Source organism: Sapajus apella, unplaced genomic scaffold, assembly GCF_009761245.1.
Source record: "Sapajus apella isolate SASKATOON/1434 unplaced genomic scaffold, GSC_monkey_1.0 scaffold10, whole genome shotgun sequence".
In the NCBI taxonomy this organism is placed as follows: domain Eukaryota; kingdom Metazoa; phylum Chordata; class Mammalia; order Primates; family Cebidae; genus Sapajus; species Sapajus apella.
This window is the reverse complement of record NW_022436950.1, coordinates 37,199,171-37,218,324: the sequence shown is the minus strand read 5'-3', so window position 1 is coordinate 37,218,324 and position 19,154 is coordinate 37,199,171. Positions and strand designations below refer to the sequence as shown.

Sequence of the window (19,154 nt, the reverse complement as noted above, 5' to 3'; positions counted from 1 at the left end):
TGACGAAACATTGCAAGTTATGGGGTGTATTTCATGACAGCATGTTAGCCACAAAGGGTGCTCATGCCTCAGAAATGGTATACGTAGACAAAGACCCTAAACAGATTTACAGAAGCTCCTGCCAGCACCTCCAACAGCTACTGCCCTTGTAACCACTGGATATTTGGCCACTTTGGACCCTACGAGTGTGAGAATCTTTCTCAAACGCTGACATACATCTAGGAAGGAGCCAGGTGGTCCACCTGGCCTAGTAAGGTGACTCTTTGAAGTTGATCTCTACTTTGACACCAGATAGGGTCCAAAAGAAGGTCCATACCAAGGCAACCTGAAACAATGGGAATAAATATGACTATGTTTCTTTTCTTTTTATTATTTTTTTTTTCAGACAGAGTTTCGCTCTTGTTGCCCAGGCTTGAGTGCAATAGCACCATCTCAGCTCATTGCAACCTCTGCCTCCCGGGTTCAAGCAGTTCTCCTGCCTCAGCCTCCCAAGTAGCTGGGATTACAGGTGGCTGCCACCATGCCTGGCTAATTGTATTTTTAGTAGAGATGGGGTTTTGCCATGTTGACCAAGCTAGTCTCAATCTCCTGACCTCAAGTGATCCACTCACTTTGGCCTCCCAAAGTGCTGGGATTACAGAGGTGAGACACCGCGCCTGGGGCCAACTATGTTTCATTTTTACTGAAAACAACAAACAACAACTTGGGAATTAAACATAGCCAACACAGATTTAAATAGAAGGAAATGTTAAGGAGCCATATTCCAAACTAGAATCAGATGCCCTTTCCTACTTTTCAAGTTTTGAGTGTTTGGTGAAGGATGCCATGATTTGAAAAAGGCAAAACAGGCTTGGGATGAGACCCCCATCTAGAAAGGGTCATCTCTAAAACTGCCTGATTATCTGGTGGGAATGCTATCTCCTCACTAAAAGCCTGTGGTTAGATTAATGCTAGCATCTGAAAATCTGCTAAGGCCTGATGGTGGGCAGCCAAGGAAGGAATGTGTTTTCTGTTTATCTCTTTAGTGTCAGAAATGTTCATCACAGAAAGACTGTGAACTCCCAGTTTCGGGCATGCCTGGAAGTTGTGTAGTCTATAGTCTGTATAAACTGTAAAAAACGGAATGTGCACACCAGATTCTGAACGAGAAAAAAGAACCAAGCCTTTGTTTTCGGCCAGTTGCCTGGTTGGTCGATGGGTTAATCAGTTTCTTTGACTTGATAACAGGGATAGATCTGAAAGAAGGTTTTACCACCCCCACTGCTCTATCTCCCTGGAATGCAGCTTGAGTTGTGTCTCCTCCTTGATAGCTTGGACCTCAGCAAATTACCAAGGTCTTGACCCAAGAGATGGAAAAGTCCTAAGTGATTTTTCAGTCTCCTATCTAAAAATGTGTTTACATTTCTTGAACTCTGGCTGACTGATTCATTCTCCTGGTGTTGCAAGAACTTTCCTTATGCATTAGAATTTATAAGTTTCATTTCTAAGAGGCCCATGGTTCCTTCCAAGCCACAGTGAAGTGAACCTCATCACAACACAATTCTGCTGGGCTGGATTTGTCCTGCGGGTGGATCATGGCCAAGCAGCTGTGATGTGGCAAGCTCAGTGAGGCTAATGGGAGGCGGTGTGACGTGGAGCAGAAAGTGCAAGACACTAAGTCAGGACATCTGGGTTCTGTGCCCTGGTCTTGTGTTATTTCAAGGTGCGGCCATCAGCCAATTGAATGAAAACACTTTCAGGGCCTCAGTTTCCCCCAAGCTGATTTAAATTTAAAAAAAAATTTTTTTTTTTTTTTTGAGACACAGTCTCACTCTATCACCTAAGGCTGGAGAGCAGTGGTGCAATCTTGGCTCAATACAACCTCTACCTCCCTGGTTCAAGTGATTCTTGTGCCTCAGCCTCCTGAGTAACTGGGATTACAGGCATGCACCACCATACCATCCTAAGAAATGTTCTAAATCTGTGCAAAAGTCATTTTCAAAGACAGAAGAAGATAGCTGAGAAACAACAGAAATGGGAAGGTCAAGCCCACAAATAATGAGTAGAGTCAAGGTCAAAAAGACAAAGAGACAGGGTCGTATACAGCCATTGGCTCCTAAAAGAGCTACTTATGAGTACCTAGTATGGAAAGAACTTTTTGCTGGACACCGGTCCCATAGAAGAGTGGCAGAAATGTTTATCACAGAACTGTGAACTCCCAGTTTCAAGCGTGCCTGGAGTTGTGCAGAAGAGACTAAAATCCTTGTCAATAGAGCCATGTGCTTAGCTAACTCTGTTCCTCAGGTAAACATACCTTTAGAATATTAAACTTACTTTATTTTTTGAGATGGAGTCCCGCTCTGTCACCCAGGCTGAAGTGCAGTGGCACGACCTCAGCTCACTGCAACCTCTCCCAGGTTCAAGCATTCTCCTGCCTCAGCCTACTGTGTAGCTGTGACTACAGGCATGCACCACACACATCTCACTAATTTTGGTATTATTAGTAGAGATGGGATTTCACCATGTTGGCCAGGCTAGTCTCAAACTCCTGGCCTCAAGTGATCTGCCCACATCTGCCTTCCAACGTGCTGGGATTACCGGCATGAGCCACCACACCTGACCAAATTTACTTTCTTAAAGGAAAAAAAAGAAAAGCAAAATAAAACCTATCCTTTTGCACTATGGAGTTTTAGAGTAGGGCAGTCTTAGAGGGAAATCCTCACTCAAAAACCTCACTAATTGTACAACCTTGAGTGGGTTACTGTGCCTTCTGAGCCTCAGCTGCCACACCTCTAGAGAACAGTGGTAACAACAGCCACGGAGGGGAGACATGGGCATCACACCGCAGCCCCGCGCTGGTGTCCGCTGCTTCCCGGCAGGCTCCACGGTTTCCATGGCTTCTGTTAGTCTACTCCCTCCAGCCCCACTTTGGCCTTTGCCTTTGTTTGATTCATGCTTCCACCTCTCCTCTTGCCCGGCCACGTTATAAGAGAAAAGGGAAGTCTCTGATCTATTTGGAAGTTTGCAGAAGCATGTTCCTACTTCAGTGAAGTGCAGTCATACAAAATTTATACTCAACAGCATCAGCAGATTTTTTTCCATCAATATTTCCTTTTTAATTTCAGCTTTATCTGAATTTTAATAGCATAAAAAATTCACTTTTGTTCTTTTAAAGAGCAACCAAAACAAGAATAATATCTATTTGAATATAAGGTCTTAAAGCTATATTTAACATGGTGTTTAGACTATGCCTATAGAGGTTACAGGTGTTATTTGGTGAGTAAATTATGAATGCCATGGCTGTATATGTGCTTATAATCTTACACACATATGAACTAGGTGTGTGTATGGTATATATAAAAAGTCATGAGATCCAGATCTGACCACCTTGATCTTTGTTCCTCTTTGATTTTCACTATAGCAGACACTGAAACTAGAGCCGATCTTCACATGAATCTTTATGAAGCCTCACCGTTGACCCAAACAACAGAGAAGCAGGTACAGTATTGACTCTGAATGAGGATGGCATTGGGAGTCACAACTCTTGGGTTCTTGTCTCAGCTTGCTGTGTAGCCCTAGGTGAGACTCTTTAGCTCTCTGGTCCTCATTTGCCTAATCAGTAAAATGAGACAAGTAGACTCTGAAATCACAGGGGCTCCTTTACTCCTTGGAAAGTCTTAACTTGGACCGTATCATTTAGCTCTTTATTTGTGTGTGAATAAGCTGAATAGGCCTTTCCCTGACTTCTGCAAAGTCAAAAAGGGAATAAGGGAACATAAAAAGGTGGCATTCAATGAGGCAGTAGGCACTAATTTTCATTCGTAATACAGATAAAAATTAGCAATTAAGATGAAAAAAGTGCAAGGGTAATCATAAAGAAAGGAGGATGGTGCTTCATCTGGATAAATTAAGAATTTCTATTAGCAGGACGGTCGCAGTGGCTCACGCCTGTAATCCCAACACTTTGGGAGGCTGAGGTGGGTAGATAACCTGACGTCAGCCGTTCGAGACCAGCCTGACCAACATGGTGAAACCCCATCTCCACTGAAAATACAAAAACAAATTAGCCAGGCGTGGTGGCACGCACTTGTAATCCCAGCTACTTAGGAGGCTAAGGCAGGAGAATTGCTTGAGCCTGGGAGGCGGAGGTTGCAGTGAGCTGAGATCACACCCCTGCACTCCAGCCTAGGCAACAAAGCGAGACTCCATCTCAAAAAAAAGAAAAAATTTCTATTAGCAGGCAGGTCGAGGTGGCTCACACTCACATCAGCTCAGGCCTGTAATCCCAGCACTATGGGAGGCTGAGGCAGGCAGATCTCCTGAGGTCAGGAGTTCAAGACCAGCCTGTACAACATGGTAAAACCCTATCTCTACTAAAAATACAAAAATTAACCGGGGATGGTGGCAGGTACCTGTGCTCCCAGCTACTTGGGAGGCTAAGGCAAGAAAATTGTTTGAACCCAGAAGGTGGAGGTTGCAGTGAGCTTAGATCATGCTGTGGCACTCCAATCTGAGTGACAAAGCGAGACCCCGTCTCAAAAAAAAAAAAAAGAATATCTATTAGTGGTTCAAGGACATATGTTCACAAATATTTATAAGTTTGCTCCTTCCATGGAAGCTTTGAAGCTGGAACTGTCTTCAAATTCTCTCTAGAGAGGCAACTCAGGGGAATTCCTAGGGCCTCAGAAAATCTGACGCAGAGGCAGCACACGCAGCTCCAGGGGCCTCGCAGGTCTCACCCTGCTGACACCTCCGGGCTGTGATCTTGATTTCTCCATTCTCTACACCTTCCTTCCTGCCATGGCCTGGATTTCCCTTCTTCCCCAGCACTCACTATATATAATGATAATAGAAACATGTTTGCGGCCAGGCACAGTGGCTCACACCTGTAATCCCAGCACTTTGGGAGGCCGAGGCAGGTGGATCGCGAGGTCAGGAGTTTGAGACCAGCCTGGCCAACATGGTGAAATCCCGTCTTTACTGAAAATACAAAAATTAGCTAGGCGTGGTGGTAGGCACCTGTAATCCCAGCTACTCAGGAGGCTGAGGCAGAATTGCTTGAACCTGGGAAGCAGAGGTTACAATGAGCCAAGATTGCGCCACTGTACTCTAGCCTGGGTGACAGAGCAAGACTCTGTCTCAAAAAAAAAAAAAAGAAAGAAAGAAAAGAAACAGAGAAACATGTTTGCTTTCATCTGCATGCCTGAGCTGGGCTCTGAGGTGGGACTTGAACTCTCTGTGACAACCCCAGGCCTGGGTCAGGCCTCCGCTGAGGTGAAACACAGCTGAGCAGCTCCTCCCAGCTTCCAAGCAGCTGCAAAATCAACATTTGCATTTTTTAAATGCCCACTTTGCAGACATCCCATATAAGGGATCTAGAAACAGAGTTTTTTAAAGAGTCTGTGACTAAGGAAAACATGATATAGTATATTTTGATAATTCTGCAACCCCAAAGACCATGCAAAGGCCTCACCTACCCCAAACACACTCCAAATTCACACAGCCCCACAGTTCTGTTCCATAAGACCCACTATCACCTGCAATGAAAGAGGGGCTCAGCCAGGCACAGTGGCTCACACCTATAATCCCAGCACTTTGGGAGGTTGAGATAGGCAGAGCTCGAGGTCAGAAGTTCAAGACCAGCTTGGCCAACATGGTGAAACCCCATCTCTACTAAAAATACAAAAATTAGCTGGGCGTGGTGGCGGGCGCATCTGTAATAGCAGCTACTTGGGGGGGCTGAGGCAGGAGAATGGCCTGAACCCGGGAGGTGGAGGTTGTGGTGAGCCAAGATCATACCACTGCACTCCAGCCTGGGCAACAGAGCAAGACTCCATCTAAAAAAAAAAAAAAGAGGGGCTCAACATGTCAAATTAAATCCTAGGCTGAATTATTAACTATGTAGTCAGGAAAAGGAACACCAGAGCAAGGAGTTTTAAACTCTTATCCCCTGCAAGGCTGTGGAAAGTCAGCTGGCTGAGAAGCCCTTGCGCCTGCCTCTGGTGGGTGGCTCCCATCAGAACCCGTTGGTTTGTCCAAGATGCAGTAGTCCCAATTCCTTTACAAGCAACCCTGAAAAGAAAGGGCATCTGAGGAGAAGTCTAGGGACCCCACCAGCCCCAAACACAGAGAAAACAGGGTGGGAGGGAGGTGGGAGTGACTTCCTGGCCCCCTGCACCCCGGCTCACTTCTCAAGGCTAATGGCCTCTTACTAGATTAATCACTGACTTCAGTTTTAACTACTTCCTCGGCCTACTCCAAGGCAATGACTAATTTCATGTTTATTATAAAGCATCTGAAACACATTTAGGAACAAATTTCTGCCCAGCCGACTTCAGTTCCCTACCTTGATGGGCCACTGGCAATCCAGGGGATTCCTTCCCCTGTGGCCTTTCCCACCCTGAAGCAGAGGACACCACAATACTGATCTTAGCAGCCGTTCCTTTCCATCAGTTCCCCCACTGACTTCCCACTCCTTCCCTTCCTCGGGATCAGACCCGATTAGGGGTTCAGTCACATGAAAGACTTGTACTTTTATCACAGCGCTAGCTGAGAGAGGGGAAGACATGCCAAAGGTGGATATTCTGGTATTACCACCCTCTAATAAGAAGTTGCAGACCTAGATTTGGAAAACAATCTCTGGCGTGTGGGTTGGGGAGAAAGCCAGGCCGTGCTCTGCAGAGGCTGGGGTGATGGTTTCCTGAGCTGGAGGCTTCTCCGGAGGCCCTACCGCGGCGATGGGAGAGCCGTCACCTTGTCTCTTCGGAGGCTGTTCGCGCTGCAGTGGGAGCAGAAAGGGTTAGGCTCCTTCCTCCAACACACGATGAGGATGGCAAATAGTGGGAACGGCTCCCAAGGCACCCCTTCCACACCTGACCCGAGGAGCGGGGCCTCAGCGGTGAATCCATCAAAAGAAACGAGAGTAGCAACTGACATCAGCAACTTCCTAGGAGTTGGAAGAGGGGGTGAGTGGGTGGGGGGAGGGGGGAAGAAAACTACAAGGGGAAATGTGGAGATGAAAAGAGAGCAATGAAAAAAGAAAAAGGAGACAAGCAGACATGTTTCAACTCCAAGTTCCCATTTCCTCTTTCAAATGAACTGCTTCCCCACTGTGAACAGAATCAAGTATTTATGAAGGCATTTTTTGCATATTAATAACTGCATATGGAGCATCGCCAGTGCTGAAGTCCTAAAGGTACGGTGCCCTTTTTTAATGCAGGTCTTTCAAACTCCTCACAGAATTTGGTATTCTCCTTCAGATTTATTTTCATTTCTGCCTCGTGGCTCCTCCTAAGGCCCTTCATTTGATTAAGGGAAATTAGTTTCTGGGATACCTTCAGAGACTGAGTATTGCTCTTACCTCGGCGGGCCACTGACATCAATCGCGGGAGAAGCTTTTCCTCTCCCCCAAGGCCTCTCTGTGTAGAGGCCGCAGGTTGGGTAAGGTGACCAGCACCTAAAAAGAGTATTAAAATTATAAACGAAAATTTCAGGAGGAAATATTAACATAGCTAGACAGTGATAGGAGAAAGTAAAACTGAAAAAAAAAGTAAAATAATTTCATTAACTTTAACATTACTATCTACACTCAGTAAAGATTACCTGCAATTTTGAAAGAAAAACATTGAGAACCATAATGAGAAAAATAAGCAAAAGATAGAAACAATTCATATCCATAAAGGAGTAACAGAAAATAAATGCGAAAAAATTATTCATCTTGATTAGCAATTTAAATGCATATTGAGGCAAACTGTAAGTACCATCTTATATCTGAGATCTGTACCTCCTCTTACTCTTTTTAAATGGTAACACCCAGGGCTGCCAGGGTTTTGGTAAAACTAATATATGCTTCTGGTGAATCACAGTCTTGGTTCAATCGCTTTGTAAAGCAAAATGGCAATATAACTCATGAAACATGAAAAACATAAAATATCCATTGATTATGTATTTCTGACTCCTGGGAATTTATCCTAAGGAAATAATTCAATGGAAAAAAAAAAAAAAGTCAGTGAAGATGTCCTTTGCAGCATTATCTATAATAGAGAAAAACTACCACTTTGGGAGGCCAGGGTGGGTGGATCACTAGGTCAGGAGTTTGAGACCAGCCTGGCCAACATGGTGAAACCCTGCCTCTACTAAAAATACAAAAACTAGCCAGGTATGGTGGCAGCCGTCTGTAATCTCAGCTACTTGGGAAGCTGAGGCAGGAGAATTGCTTGAACCTGGAAGGCAGAGGTTGCAGTGAGCCAAGATCGTGCCATTGCACTCCAGGCTGGACAACAAGAACAAAACTCAGTCTCAAAAAAAAAAAATTGAGAAAAACTGGAAACAGCCTAAGGGTCTAACATCAGAGAAATAATTTTGGGGAGGTTTAGAATCTTGTGGCCTCCAGCCACATGACTCCAAAACCGTAATTTCTAATTTTGTGGCGAATTTGTTAGTCCTGCGAAGACAGTCTACTTCCCAGGTAGGAAGGGAGTTTGTTTTGGGAAAGGGCTGTTACTGTCTTTGTTGCAAAGCTAAACTATAAACTGAGTTTATCCCAAAGTTAGTTCAGCCTACACGCAGGAATGAAAGAGGACAGCCTGGAGGTTACAGTCAAGATGGAGTTGGTTAGGTCAGATCTCTTTCAGCGTCTCAGTTATAATTTTGCAATGGCAGTTTCACCCTTGGTGAAAGGTTTAATTCCAGCATTAAAAAAGGATGATCGTTCGTATCAGAAACTGAAATTTAATATTAATGTTTAACACAGGCAACATCGTTGACATTTTGGACCAGACGGTCTTTGTTGTGGGAACTTTCCCGTTGACGTAGGATGTTAAGCAGTGTCCCTCCCCAGTTGTGACAATCAAAAATGTTTCCAGATCCTGATAAATGTCCACTGGGGAGCAAAATCGCCTCCAGTTGAGAACCACTGATTTAACTTTTTTTTTTTTTTAAGGGTGGGGTCTCACTCTGTTGCCCAGGCTGGAGTGCAATGGCGCCATCTCAGCTCACTGCAACCTCCGCCTCCCGAGTTCAAGCAATTCTCCTGCCTCAGCCTCCCAAGTAACTGGGGTTACATTTTTTTTTTTTTATTTTAGTAGAGACAGGGTTTCGTCGTGTTGTCCAGGCTGATCTCAAACTCCTGAGCCCAGGCAATCCACCCACCTCAGCCTCCCAAAATGCAAGGATTACAGGCATGACCCACCTTGCCCAGCCTAATTTAACATTTTTAAAGTGGAAATCAAAATAAGTCTACCATGACTGCAATTATGTTTTTTAAAAAAGTATCTATAAGGAAAAGACTTGCAAATAATGCATTTTAAAAAGTGCAATCATGCTAACTTGAAATTGAGGGATATTTTGTTTTTTACTTTGTTTTCCTGGTCTTTTTTTTTTTTTCATTGTTTTGCCTTTTTCTGAATTATCCCTATAAGAAGGAAAGATTGATCATGAGGAGAGCTGGTTTTAGTCAAGTCTTGTATAAAATAATCTAAGACTCAGAGTATATGACAAGTATACAGTAAACTGAGCAGGGGTCAACACCATAGCACCATTATTTTTAGCTAATTATCATTTGTTTAAAATATTTAACATTAATCAGGTTTTTATTAGATTATTGAATAGAATCCTTGGCATTTTCTTCTTAAGGATCTCAATCCCTTTTTGGCATTTTATCCCTCTAACCCCAGACTTTGGGGGACAATGAATTCATCTTTCTGAAAAATTGGGATGCAGACCATAAAACGCTCATCCATCCAGATCCATCTATGTAAGCCTGGGAAAAGCGCTGAGCCCGCTTGTTTATAGAGGTGTTGGGGCAGAGGTTTTCAGTAAAGAGTATCAAAGTACGAGCTCAAAACCTTAATTAGATTTCCCCAAAATGACTGAATCTGTTTGTTTCAAATAAGAAAGAAAGGATCTCACCAGTTTTCCCATTGTCACTTTTCTCCCTTTGTATAAACTGTTTCCAAGCTGGGGAGAACAAACTTCCTTTCTCACATACCTTCTCTTGGGTGTTGTTTTGTTGCTTTGTGGGGCTTACAGCTTGGGTAGGATCCTAAAAATCCTGTTAAATTGGTGTTACATCCCTTTTTCCACTCCTGTTTCAACCTATACTATCTCTTGAGCTCAGGTTTCATCAGTTTACAACAGTATAAATTCATATTTGATCTTATGTATCCTACGTTTACCTTTTTTGGATTTCAAAGAGTAACCTGTAATTCTAGCACACCATGATTTGGTTTGAATAAACCTATGTTTACCCAATCTGTTTCCTTGCTGGTTTCACAGATGGTGTTCATATCCCCGTCAGCTCTCCTCTTTCAGGACCAGAAACAACACATATACACACACACACACACACACACACACACACACACACACACACGAAATAAACCACCTGTAGACACACTATGTTTTGTACAAGGGTACAAAGGTAACCTTTTATTTCAGAGGCCTTCTAAGCCATACCCTACCCTGCCTTCTGTTTAAGGCTGTTATCAGCCTTTGTATTCCTTGTGTCTGGCACAGTTCCTGGTACATGAGAGCCACTCATAAATAAATCAACAGGCTGGGTATGGTGGCTCACGCCTGTAAGCCCAGCACTTTGGGAGGCCGAGGTGGGGGGATCACTTGAAACCAGGAGTTCCAAACGAGCCAGGGCAAAAAAGTGAGACACTATCGCTATATAAATAAACATTAACAAATGAATCTGTCAGTAACATTTAGGTCCATGTTCTGGATGGAAAAATGCCATCTCCTCTAAGATTTAGAGATTGCACTTGTATTTTCAGTGATAATGAGATGGAAGTTCAACTGATACTTACCTCACAATTCACAAAATCTAGGCATTTCCTGCTATTGGTCATTATGATTTGGTTTTTCCTTCTCTGGAAAAGCTTTGGGTCATGTGCACACTTGGGGATGTCACTAGGCATCCTTCTTAGAGATCTCTGTGAGGCAGGCAAGTAAGATTGGTCTCCGCACTGATGCCTAAGATAATTCGCTTTCTCCATTTCCCCATCAAGAGACACACTCTTAACTCCCTACCCTGTCTTTGTTTCTTGTTTCTAAAGTCGGCTCTGTTTTCCAAGACATTGCAACAGTTCACTTAGTTCCATGCCTGTGCTCACTCTCCCTTCTCTCTCTCTCTCTCGCTCTTTTTCTCTCCCCCCCCCCCCCCCCCCACCACCTCTGGTTTTGTAAATAGCTTTGGTTGTGGAACTTGATTCAAAGGCTTTTTGAAGATCTAAGCAAACTTCATCTGGTTCAACCTTGCCCACAGGATTACTTTGTCTGCCCCAAAACACCGTAGACAATTTAAGGCTAATTTCCTGAGAGTGGTTTGTTTTTAATTACAAAATCAAGGCTTTTATTTGTTGAATTTTCCCTGCAACTGTCATTTATTCCAATAAGTCTGTATTAATTGATGTCTTGGCTGCTAGTGACACATAATGTCTGCCTAGTTAATTCCCTTTCCTTTTTTCTTTATATCATGGAAAATGTCAAACATATGTAAAAGCAGAAAGAATAGTATGATGAGCCTCCACGTACCTATCACAAGCTTTAACAATTATCTCCCTGTTATCTTGAAAGGGTCTTTTTTTTTAAGATGGAGTCTCGCTCTGTTGTCCAGGCTGGAGTCCAGTAGCACAATCTCGGCTCAATGCAACCTCTGCCTCCTGGGTTCAATCCATTCTTCTGCCTCAGTCTCCCAAGCATCTGGGATTACAGGCACCCGGCCACCATGCCAGGCTAATTTTTGTAGTTTTGGTAGAGTTGGGTTTCACCATGTTGGCTAGGCTGGTCCTGAACTCCTGACCTCGGGTAATCCACCCACCTCAGCCTCCCAAAGTGCTGGCATTACAAAGTGAGTGAGCCACCCACCTTGCTGAGAGGGTCTTTTTAAATGTAATAACAGCCAATGTGTTTGAGTGTTGCTATGCACAGGGTTTAGGATCATCTCATCCTTACAACATCCCCATGTAGTTGGTACACTTATTATCCCAGTTTACAGATAAGGAAATAGATGTCAGGATTAATAGGGCCCCATTCACACATGAACTGCACTCTCAAAGAGGCCTAGTCGTTTGGGAATCCAATAAAGCTGCATTTAAACCCCAACTTCTAGACCAGGAGCAGTGGCTCACACCTGTAATCCCAGCACTTTGGGATGCCAAGGCTGGAAGCTTACTTTAGCCCAGGAGTTTGAGACCAGCCTGGGCAACAAAGTGAGATCCCATCTCTATAAAAATTTAGCCAGGTATAAGCGAGTCACCGTGGCTCATTCCCGTAATCCCAGCACTTTGGGAAGCTGAGGCAGGTGGATCACCTGAGATCGGGAGTTTGAGACCAGTCTGACCAACATGGAGAAACCCTGTCTCTACTAAAAATACAAAATTAGCCGGGCATGGTGGCAGGTGCCTGTAATCCCAGCTACTCAGGAGGCTGAGACAGGAGAATCACTTGAACCCAGGAAGCGGAGGCTGTGGTGAGCCAAGATCGTGCCATTGCACTCCAGCCTGGGCGACAAGAACAAAACTCTGTCTCAAAAAAAAAAAAAAATTAGCCAGGTGTGGTGGTGCATATCTGTAATCCCAGCTACTCAGGAGGCTGTGGCAGGAGGATTGCTTGAGCCTGGGTGGTCGAGGCTGCAGTGAGCCTTGATCACACCACTGCACTCCAGTCTGAGTGACAGAGTGAGACTCTGTCTCAAAAATAAACAGGCTGGGCGCAGTGGCTCATGCCTGTAATCCCAGCACTTTGGGAAGCTGTGGGGGGGGTGGGGAATGGATCACCTGAGGTCAGGAGTTCGAGACCAGCCTGACCAACATAGAGAAATCCTGTCTATACCAAAAATACAACTCAGTTTCCTCATAGGGTAATAATATTTCCCTGATGGGGTCATAACAAGGATTAGATGAAGCATATGGAAAGGGATTCACCCAATGCTTGGAACAGACAGCCTTCGGTACATTATAATAATTACTATTATACTCCCCTGTCCCTTGCCTTGAAAGCCATCGTAGAACAGAACTTGGAGCTTGTGTACAATCTAAGGGTTTAGACGTGGAAAAGGAGAAGCTTGAAAAGCTTCATTTAAAGGAATCATTTAAAGGAGGACTATGAGTCAATCTACCAATCATTCCTCCCTTCCCCATACCCAACCCCCAATTCAAGCATCCCTCTTTCAGCCTCCCAAACATCTTCCATGCCTTCTGGAAGGTTCACTGTGTTTCACTGCTTAAAATTCTAACTATTAGAGATTATTTTGGGCTCCTCATATTTCCTTGTGAAAGTTAATTTTAATTGCTTCCCCCCATACCTAAGGGAGCACAGCTGAAGGCCTGAAGCAGAGGGGAGGCAGGGAATTTGGGGGCCAGGAGCATTGTGTCGGCAGGACCCCAAGGCCCACAGCACAGGGCTGCAAAATTTAGACATCAGAAGACAGAAGACCCTAGTGGAGGGGAGGGAGTCAGGAAAGTGTGGAGGGCCAGGAAAGAAAAAGAAAGGACAATTTTCCTTCTCTTCTTACAGGCTTCTGCTGTCCCACATGACCGGGACTACCTCGCCTCCATAGTCCAGCTGACTTTGGGTTAGATCAACTTTTATGGGCGAGTCTGGGAATCAAAACACCATTTTTTTCCCCAGTAAAAATCAACTGACTTAAAAATGACCTTTTCACAGTGGAATCATTTTGCAAGTTGAGATTCCCTGTCTGTCGGTTGTCAGATTGGAAAAGTCCCACCAGACCCAACAAAACAAGGAAGTCACACCCTGTTGAGTTCAAGTTTTGAGTTGGAAGGAGCTGGGGGGTTGTTCAGATTTCTTACCTTTCACCCCCCGACCTCCCATTTCCCAGTCTAAAATAGAATGTGGCACCTCTCAAACAAAGGCACAGTTCCAGCCTGAATACAGCTACCCACCCCCTCACAGAAAAAGCTGGTTTCTACTCCCCTTGGGGCAGAAGAGATCACTATTTTGGCTTGAAATTTTTTTCCTCCAGCTTCTGCTAAGCCAGATAAACAGTGATTCTGTTACATCAACAAAGCACATAATTATGTTGAAGACAGTATCAATTAGAACTCATGGATAAGATTTCCTTCCAGATAGTAGAAGCCCTGGAATGAAGGTGTCCAGAGTTTCATTATTCAAAATGTCCTGGGAGATAACAATGAGCTTAGCCCCATTTTCTAAGTAGGGAAGCTGAGGCACAGAAAGATTCATGACTTAGCCAGTCATGAAATGAGCCCCTCACAAAAGCCAAGATTGGATGTTGCCATGTTTCTCATCCAAGTCTCATGTTTGCCAACTGTTCGGCTAATTTGCTAAACACTCAGGAGGATGTAAAATCTCCTTCTATAGAGTCGAGGACATTAAAAAATGGATGAAGACCGGCCAGGCACGGTGGCTCATGCCTGTAATCCCAGCACTTTGGGAGGCCAAAAACGAGCGGATCACCTGAGGTCAGGAGTTCAAGACCAGCCTGACCAATATGGAGAAACCCCACTCTACTAAAAATACAAAATTAGCTGGGCATCGTGGCACATGCCTGTAATATTAGCCACTCAGGAGGCCAAGGCAGGAGAATCACTTGAACCCAGGAGGCGGAAGTTATGGTGAGCCGAGATCGTGCCACTGCCCTCCAGCCTGGGCAACAAGAGCAAAACTCCATCTAAAAAAAATAAATAAATAGATGAAGACCAAAATTTCTGACAGGAGGACAAGAAAGCTCTTCTTTGGCCAACAAACTAATTTTGTCTCCATCATGCCTACTTGTGGAGCCCTCGCAAAACACCCCACTCAGCCCATTTCACCAGCATCAAATTGCCTGTAGAATGTAAAAAGTGGACCCGAACCTCAGGTGGCCAGGACGAGCAGGATGAACCCAGGTGACAGGCGCTGGACTGCTGGGCACATATGTGTGGGTGGAAGGCCGCTGTGGCTGGGGGTTCTGCTGCTCCTCAGAAAGAGGCTCTGTAGGCAGGCAGGGTTGCTGAGCTAAGATCCTGGGCATCCGTCTGACCCCCTGCACACTGGAGGCCTCCTGCCTTCCAGCCAGGGAAACCTAGACAAAGACAGAACCTCAGAGTGAGGACCTTGGGGGTAGCCGGGGAGGTTGGCCTTGCCACACGGAGGGTGTCCTCCGAGTCAGCCTGGGATTAACAGTGTGTACAATGCCCGGCCCACCGGGATCTCCTCTCTAGGCAGCCCCATCTCAGGGAGCCCAGGGAGTCCCAGGCACACTCAGCCCCACCAATGGCCCCATCCCTGCTGCTCGATTTTAGGTCCGTAGGCTGCCGTGGGCAAGGAACAACAGGGCCGGAAGGCCAAACACGAGGAAAGTTGCCAGCTCCCTTGCTCCTGCAGAAGGGCCCTTTCCAGGATTTGGTTCCCCTACCCTAGCAGGGGGAGGGAGGACAGGGAAGCTCAGGGTCCCAGCCTCCTTCCCCCCTACCCCCAGGAACTAAATCTCTCAGCTCTCTCTGTGCCCCCAGAACTCAGAGCCACCAAGAGGAGTCAGACTATTAGCCAAGAAGGGGAGCCCGGGGGTCAGAGGAGGGACTGACTCTTCTTTGTGTTTACTCACAGGAGGGGACAAAGGCCCTGTGTGCACAGAGGTTTGATGTGGCCACTCGAGAGACCACCTAAGGGTTTCAGTCCCCCCACCCGCTCTTCAAGCATGAAGATAATGGCAGGGTGTGTTCCCCAGCACATTTCAGATCTTGGTTACAAAGGCCCTCCTCCCTTCTGTTTCTTCCTCCAGCTCAGCTTGCCCACAGGTTCCCGGAGCCTCTTGGCAGCTTGCTCTCCGCCAGAATGAAGTTGTGAGCTGCGTGGGAGGCAGTTAGACAGCGAGAGTGTTGCAGCCTCCTTAATGAGGGACAGTCGCTCTTCTTGGAGCCATTAAGCCGCAGCTACAAAGATGGGGAACCCCAATTAGAAAGAAGTGGGAGAGGTAATGAGGACGGCCTGAGGGACACCCACAGGACAGATCCTTATCTCTGGTGGCTCTGTGGGACCCAGGACTGGAGATGCAGCCACTTGGGTTTAGAATTTTGTCTCCTTCTTAATGTTAGATGTTCCAAGGTCTGTTTGGAGAGCCAACCCATTTTAAAGGGTAGTAACCCTTTAAAATACACCAGCTGAAAGGAAGAGGAAAAATCACTGGGAAGAAGGGTTTCTCCTTGGATCTGTGGCTCAGATATTATAATCCAAGAGTAAGGAAGGAAATAGTAAGACGTGTCTGTAATTTTCCTGGATGTTCTCTTTAAGTTTTGCTATATTATATATGTGTGTGAGTCTAGATATTTGTACACAACCGACAGCTTTTTTTTTTTTTTTTTGATAGCTCAACTGAATCACATTGTGTTTACAGCAAGATAATAATCCTGGATTTTCCATGGCTCACTCTGTCAGAGTGTAAGATTAGCTCTTGAATTCATTAACAGCCATCTCCTTTTAAATGTCAGATAACTTTTTAAATGCCAAGTACTTATGCAATGCCTTCTGTGCAATTCAAATCAGCTTTACCAAATTAACTCGTTAATCTTTATTGCCTCATTTACTGAAGAGAAAGGCTTCCAGGTGTTTTTAGCAGAACATAAAAATATTAAAGTATTTACAGTACAATATAGGTGAAGGGATGGGTTCTGTTTTTCTGCTAAACATTTCACCATTCCAACAGTTTTTTGTTTGTTTGTTTGTTTGTTTTGTTTTGTTTTGTTGTTTTTTTGGTGTTTTTTTTTTTTTTTTAAGACAGTCTCACTCTGTGCCCAGGCTGGAGTACAGTGACACGATCTCGGCTCACTGCAACCTCCACCTCCCAGGTTCAAGCAATTCTCATACCTCATACTCCCAAGTAGCTGTGACCACAGGTGTGCACCACCATGCCTGGCTAATTTTTGTATTTTTAGTAGAAATGGGTTTTGCTGTGTTGACCAGGCTGGTCTTAAACTGCTGGCCTCAAGCGATCTACCCACCTCCGCCTCCCAGAATGCTGGGATTATAGGCATAAGCCACCACATCCGGTCATTCCATTAGTTTTTTAATCATCTCCACCAAAGTGTTCACAGAAAAGAAACAAAAACCTTCAGGCATCTCTGCTTTCTTCCGTTCTGCCGCTTTCCTTCCCTTCCATTTAACCTTGTGTTTTCTTCTTCCTCCTATACCTTTAGAGACCTTGACTCCTGATCACTATTTATTCTTGCCTTTGCTCTCAGCATACCCAAGAGCTGCACGTGTCGGTTGTGATTGCTCTACCTCTCAGAAAACAGAGGGGTACCTCACAGAGCCAGGGATGGAGCCCAGAAGGCTAGGACAGACAGGCCTATCAGGAATTCCGCTTTCCTTTTCAAAGATCCCCTGCTTACCTCTAAGTAATCAGACTACAGGCCAGGCACAGTGGCTCACGCCTATAAATCCCAGGACTTTGAGAGGCCAAGGTCGGTGGATCATCTGAGGTCAGGAGTTCAAGACCACCCTGGCCAACATGGCAAAACTCCATCTCTACTAAAAATACAAAAATTAGCCGGGCATGGTGGCACACACCTATAATCCCAAGCTACTCAGGAGACTGAGGCAGGAGAATCACTTGAACCCAGGAGGCAGAAGTTACAGTGAGCTGAGATCCCACCACTGCACTCCAGCCTTGGCGACAAGGCAAGAATCTGTCTAAAAATAATAATAATAAATAAATAAATAATCAGACCACAGAGATATCAGCTACCCTGATTGCTAAATATAGATCCATCCAGGGCTGGCTCCAGCTTGTCATCCAGGGCTCTGCTCAAATGTCACCTCCTCAGAAAGGCCTCCCCTGATCACCCAAAGCAAGTGGTCACCCGCTTCTCATTGCCCTCCCTCCTAGCACCATTGCATTGTCTTCACAGACTAGTCACTACCTAAAAGCATCATCTTTCTTATGTGTGCTGACATATAGTAGGCATTTGATAAATATCAGTTTAATGGATAAATGAAAAACTACCCAAGCACCTGACTTTGCACTGAAATGGGCCATAACCTGTTACTTACTCTTTTGTTCAGCAAATATGTATCAAGTGTGTGTTCATTTCCAGACCCTGAGTCAGAAACTGCTGGGACAATGGGAATGGAACAGCCATGGTTCCTGCCTTCAGACGGCTTCCAGTCTAGAGGGGGAGGAGAGATGGCTGCACAAGCCTGAGCAATTATTGTGGGCAATGGTGGAAGGTGCTCATGCTCTGGGAGGTCATGGGCACAGGGAAGCCAGACCTTAAGGATGAAAAAGAGTCAAAAAGGGGAGAGGGAAGGATATATGCAAAGGCCTTGCTCCGGGAGCTCAAGGGCTGGTGTCCATGTGGCCCTCTGCACTGCTATTCCCATCATGAAGTAAACACTTCATGCAGATAGGCCCTAGAATCCTCCCTCACCATCTTCAGAGCTTTGCTCAGTCATTGCTTTTTCATGGGACCTTCCTTGACTCCCTACTTAAAACTGCAGCCTCCACTTCCATCCCCAGCTATTCCCTTAGCCCACTTTGTGTTTTCTTTTTCTCCCTAACACAATCCACCTTCACAGGTACTTACGTTCCAGTTCCTTGTTGATTCTGTCTTCCCTTTCAGTGGAATGGATGTGTACTCTTCATGAGGATGGAGACTTTCGTCCCTTTGGGCACTGCCCTGTCTGCTCTGCCTGGCATAGAAAAGGCACCCAATAAATATTTGTTGAATGACTGAATGAAGCAGGAGAGATCATCCAGGGCCAGGCAGAAAGGGCTTATAAACCTTGTAAGCTGATTGGCCTTCATCCTGAGGACAAAACCTGCTTTTGAAGGTTTCAAGCAGAGAAGTGATATGGTCCAGTGTGTATCTTGGAAGGAGCACCCAGGTTGCAGTGTGGGGCATGGGTTGGAGGGCAGCTTCAGGTCCAACCCTGCGGTATCCTGAAACACAACACCCTTTGCATGGCCCAGAAGCTCAGAGAGCACCTGGGGCCTCCCAAACTCCTCTGTTAGCCCATTCTTCCTTCTCTCTCTGATACATTTGTTCCAATCAGTCTTCCTAAGACATCAAATTCAATTTTGTTACCTTGGAAATAAACTGGAATCTTGCTGTAACCATATTTGCTGCAAAGCAGATTTGATAACCATTCATGGAAGCTATAGAAGAATCAAAAAGATCTCATTAAAAAGGAGTCTTCAAGGCCGGGCG

The 19,154-nt window shown here is 45.2% G+C and overlaps 1 protein-coding gene across 1 annotated transcript in view; it reads left to right on the top strand.

Annotated features, from left to right (window-relative positions):
* The window catches only part of KIAA2012 (KIAA2012 ortholog), a 127,858-nt gene that overhangs the window by 64,437 nt on the left and 44,267 nt on the right, over positions 1–19,154 (top strand). The window contains exon 12 of the mRNA XM_032278637.1: positions 3,401–3,477. Within this exon, the coding sequence (XP_032134528.1) occupies positions 3,401–3,477 (77 nt within the window). The remainder of the gene's footprint in view (positions 1–3,400; positions 3,478–19,154) is intronic.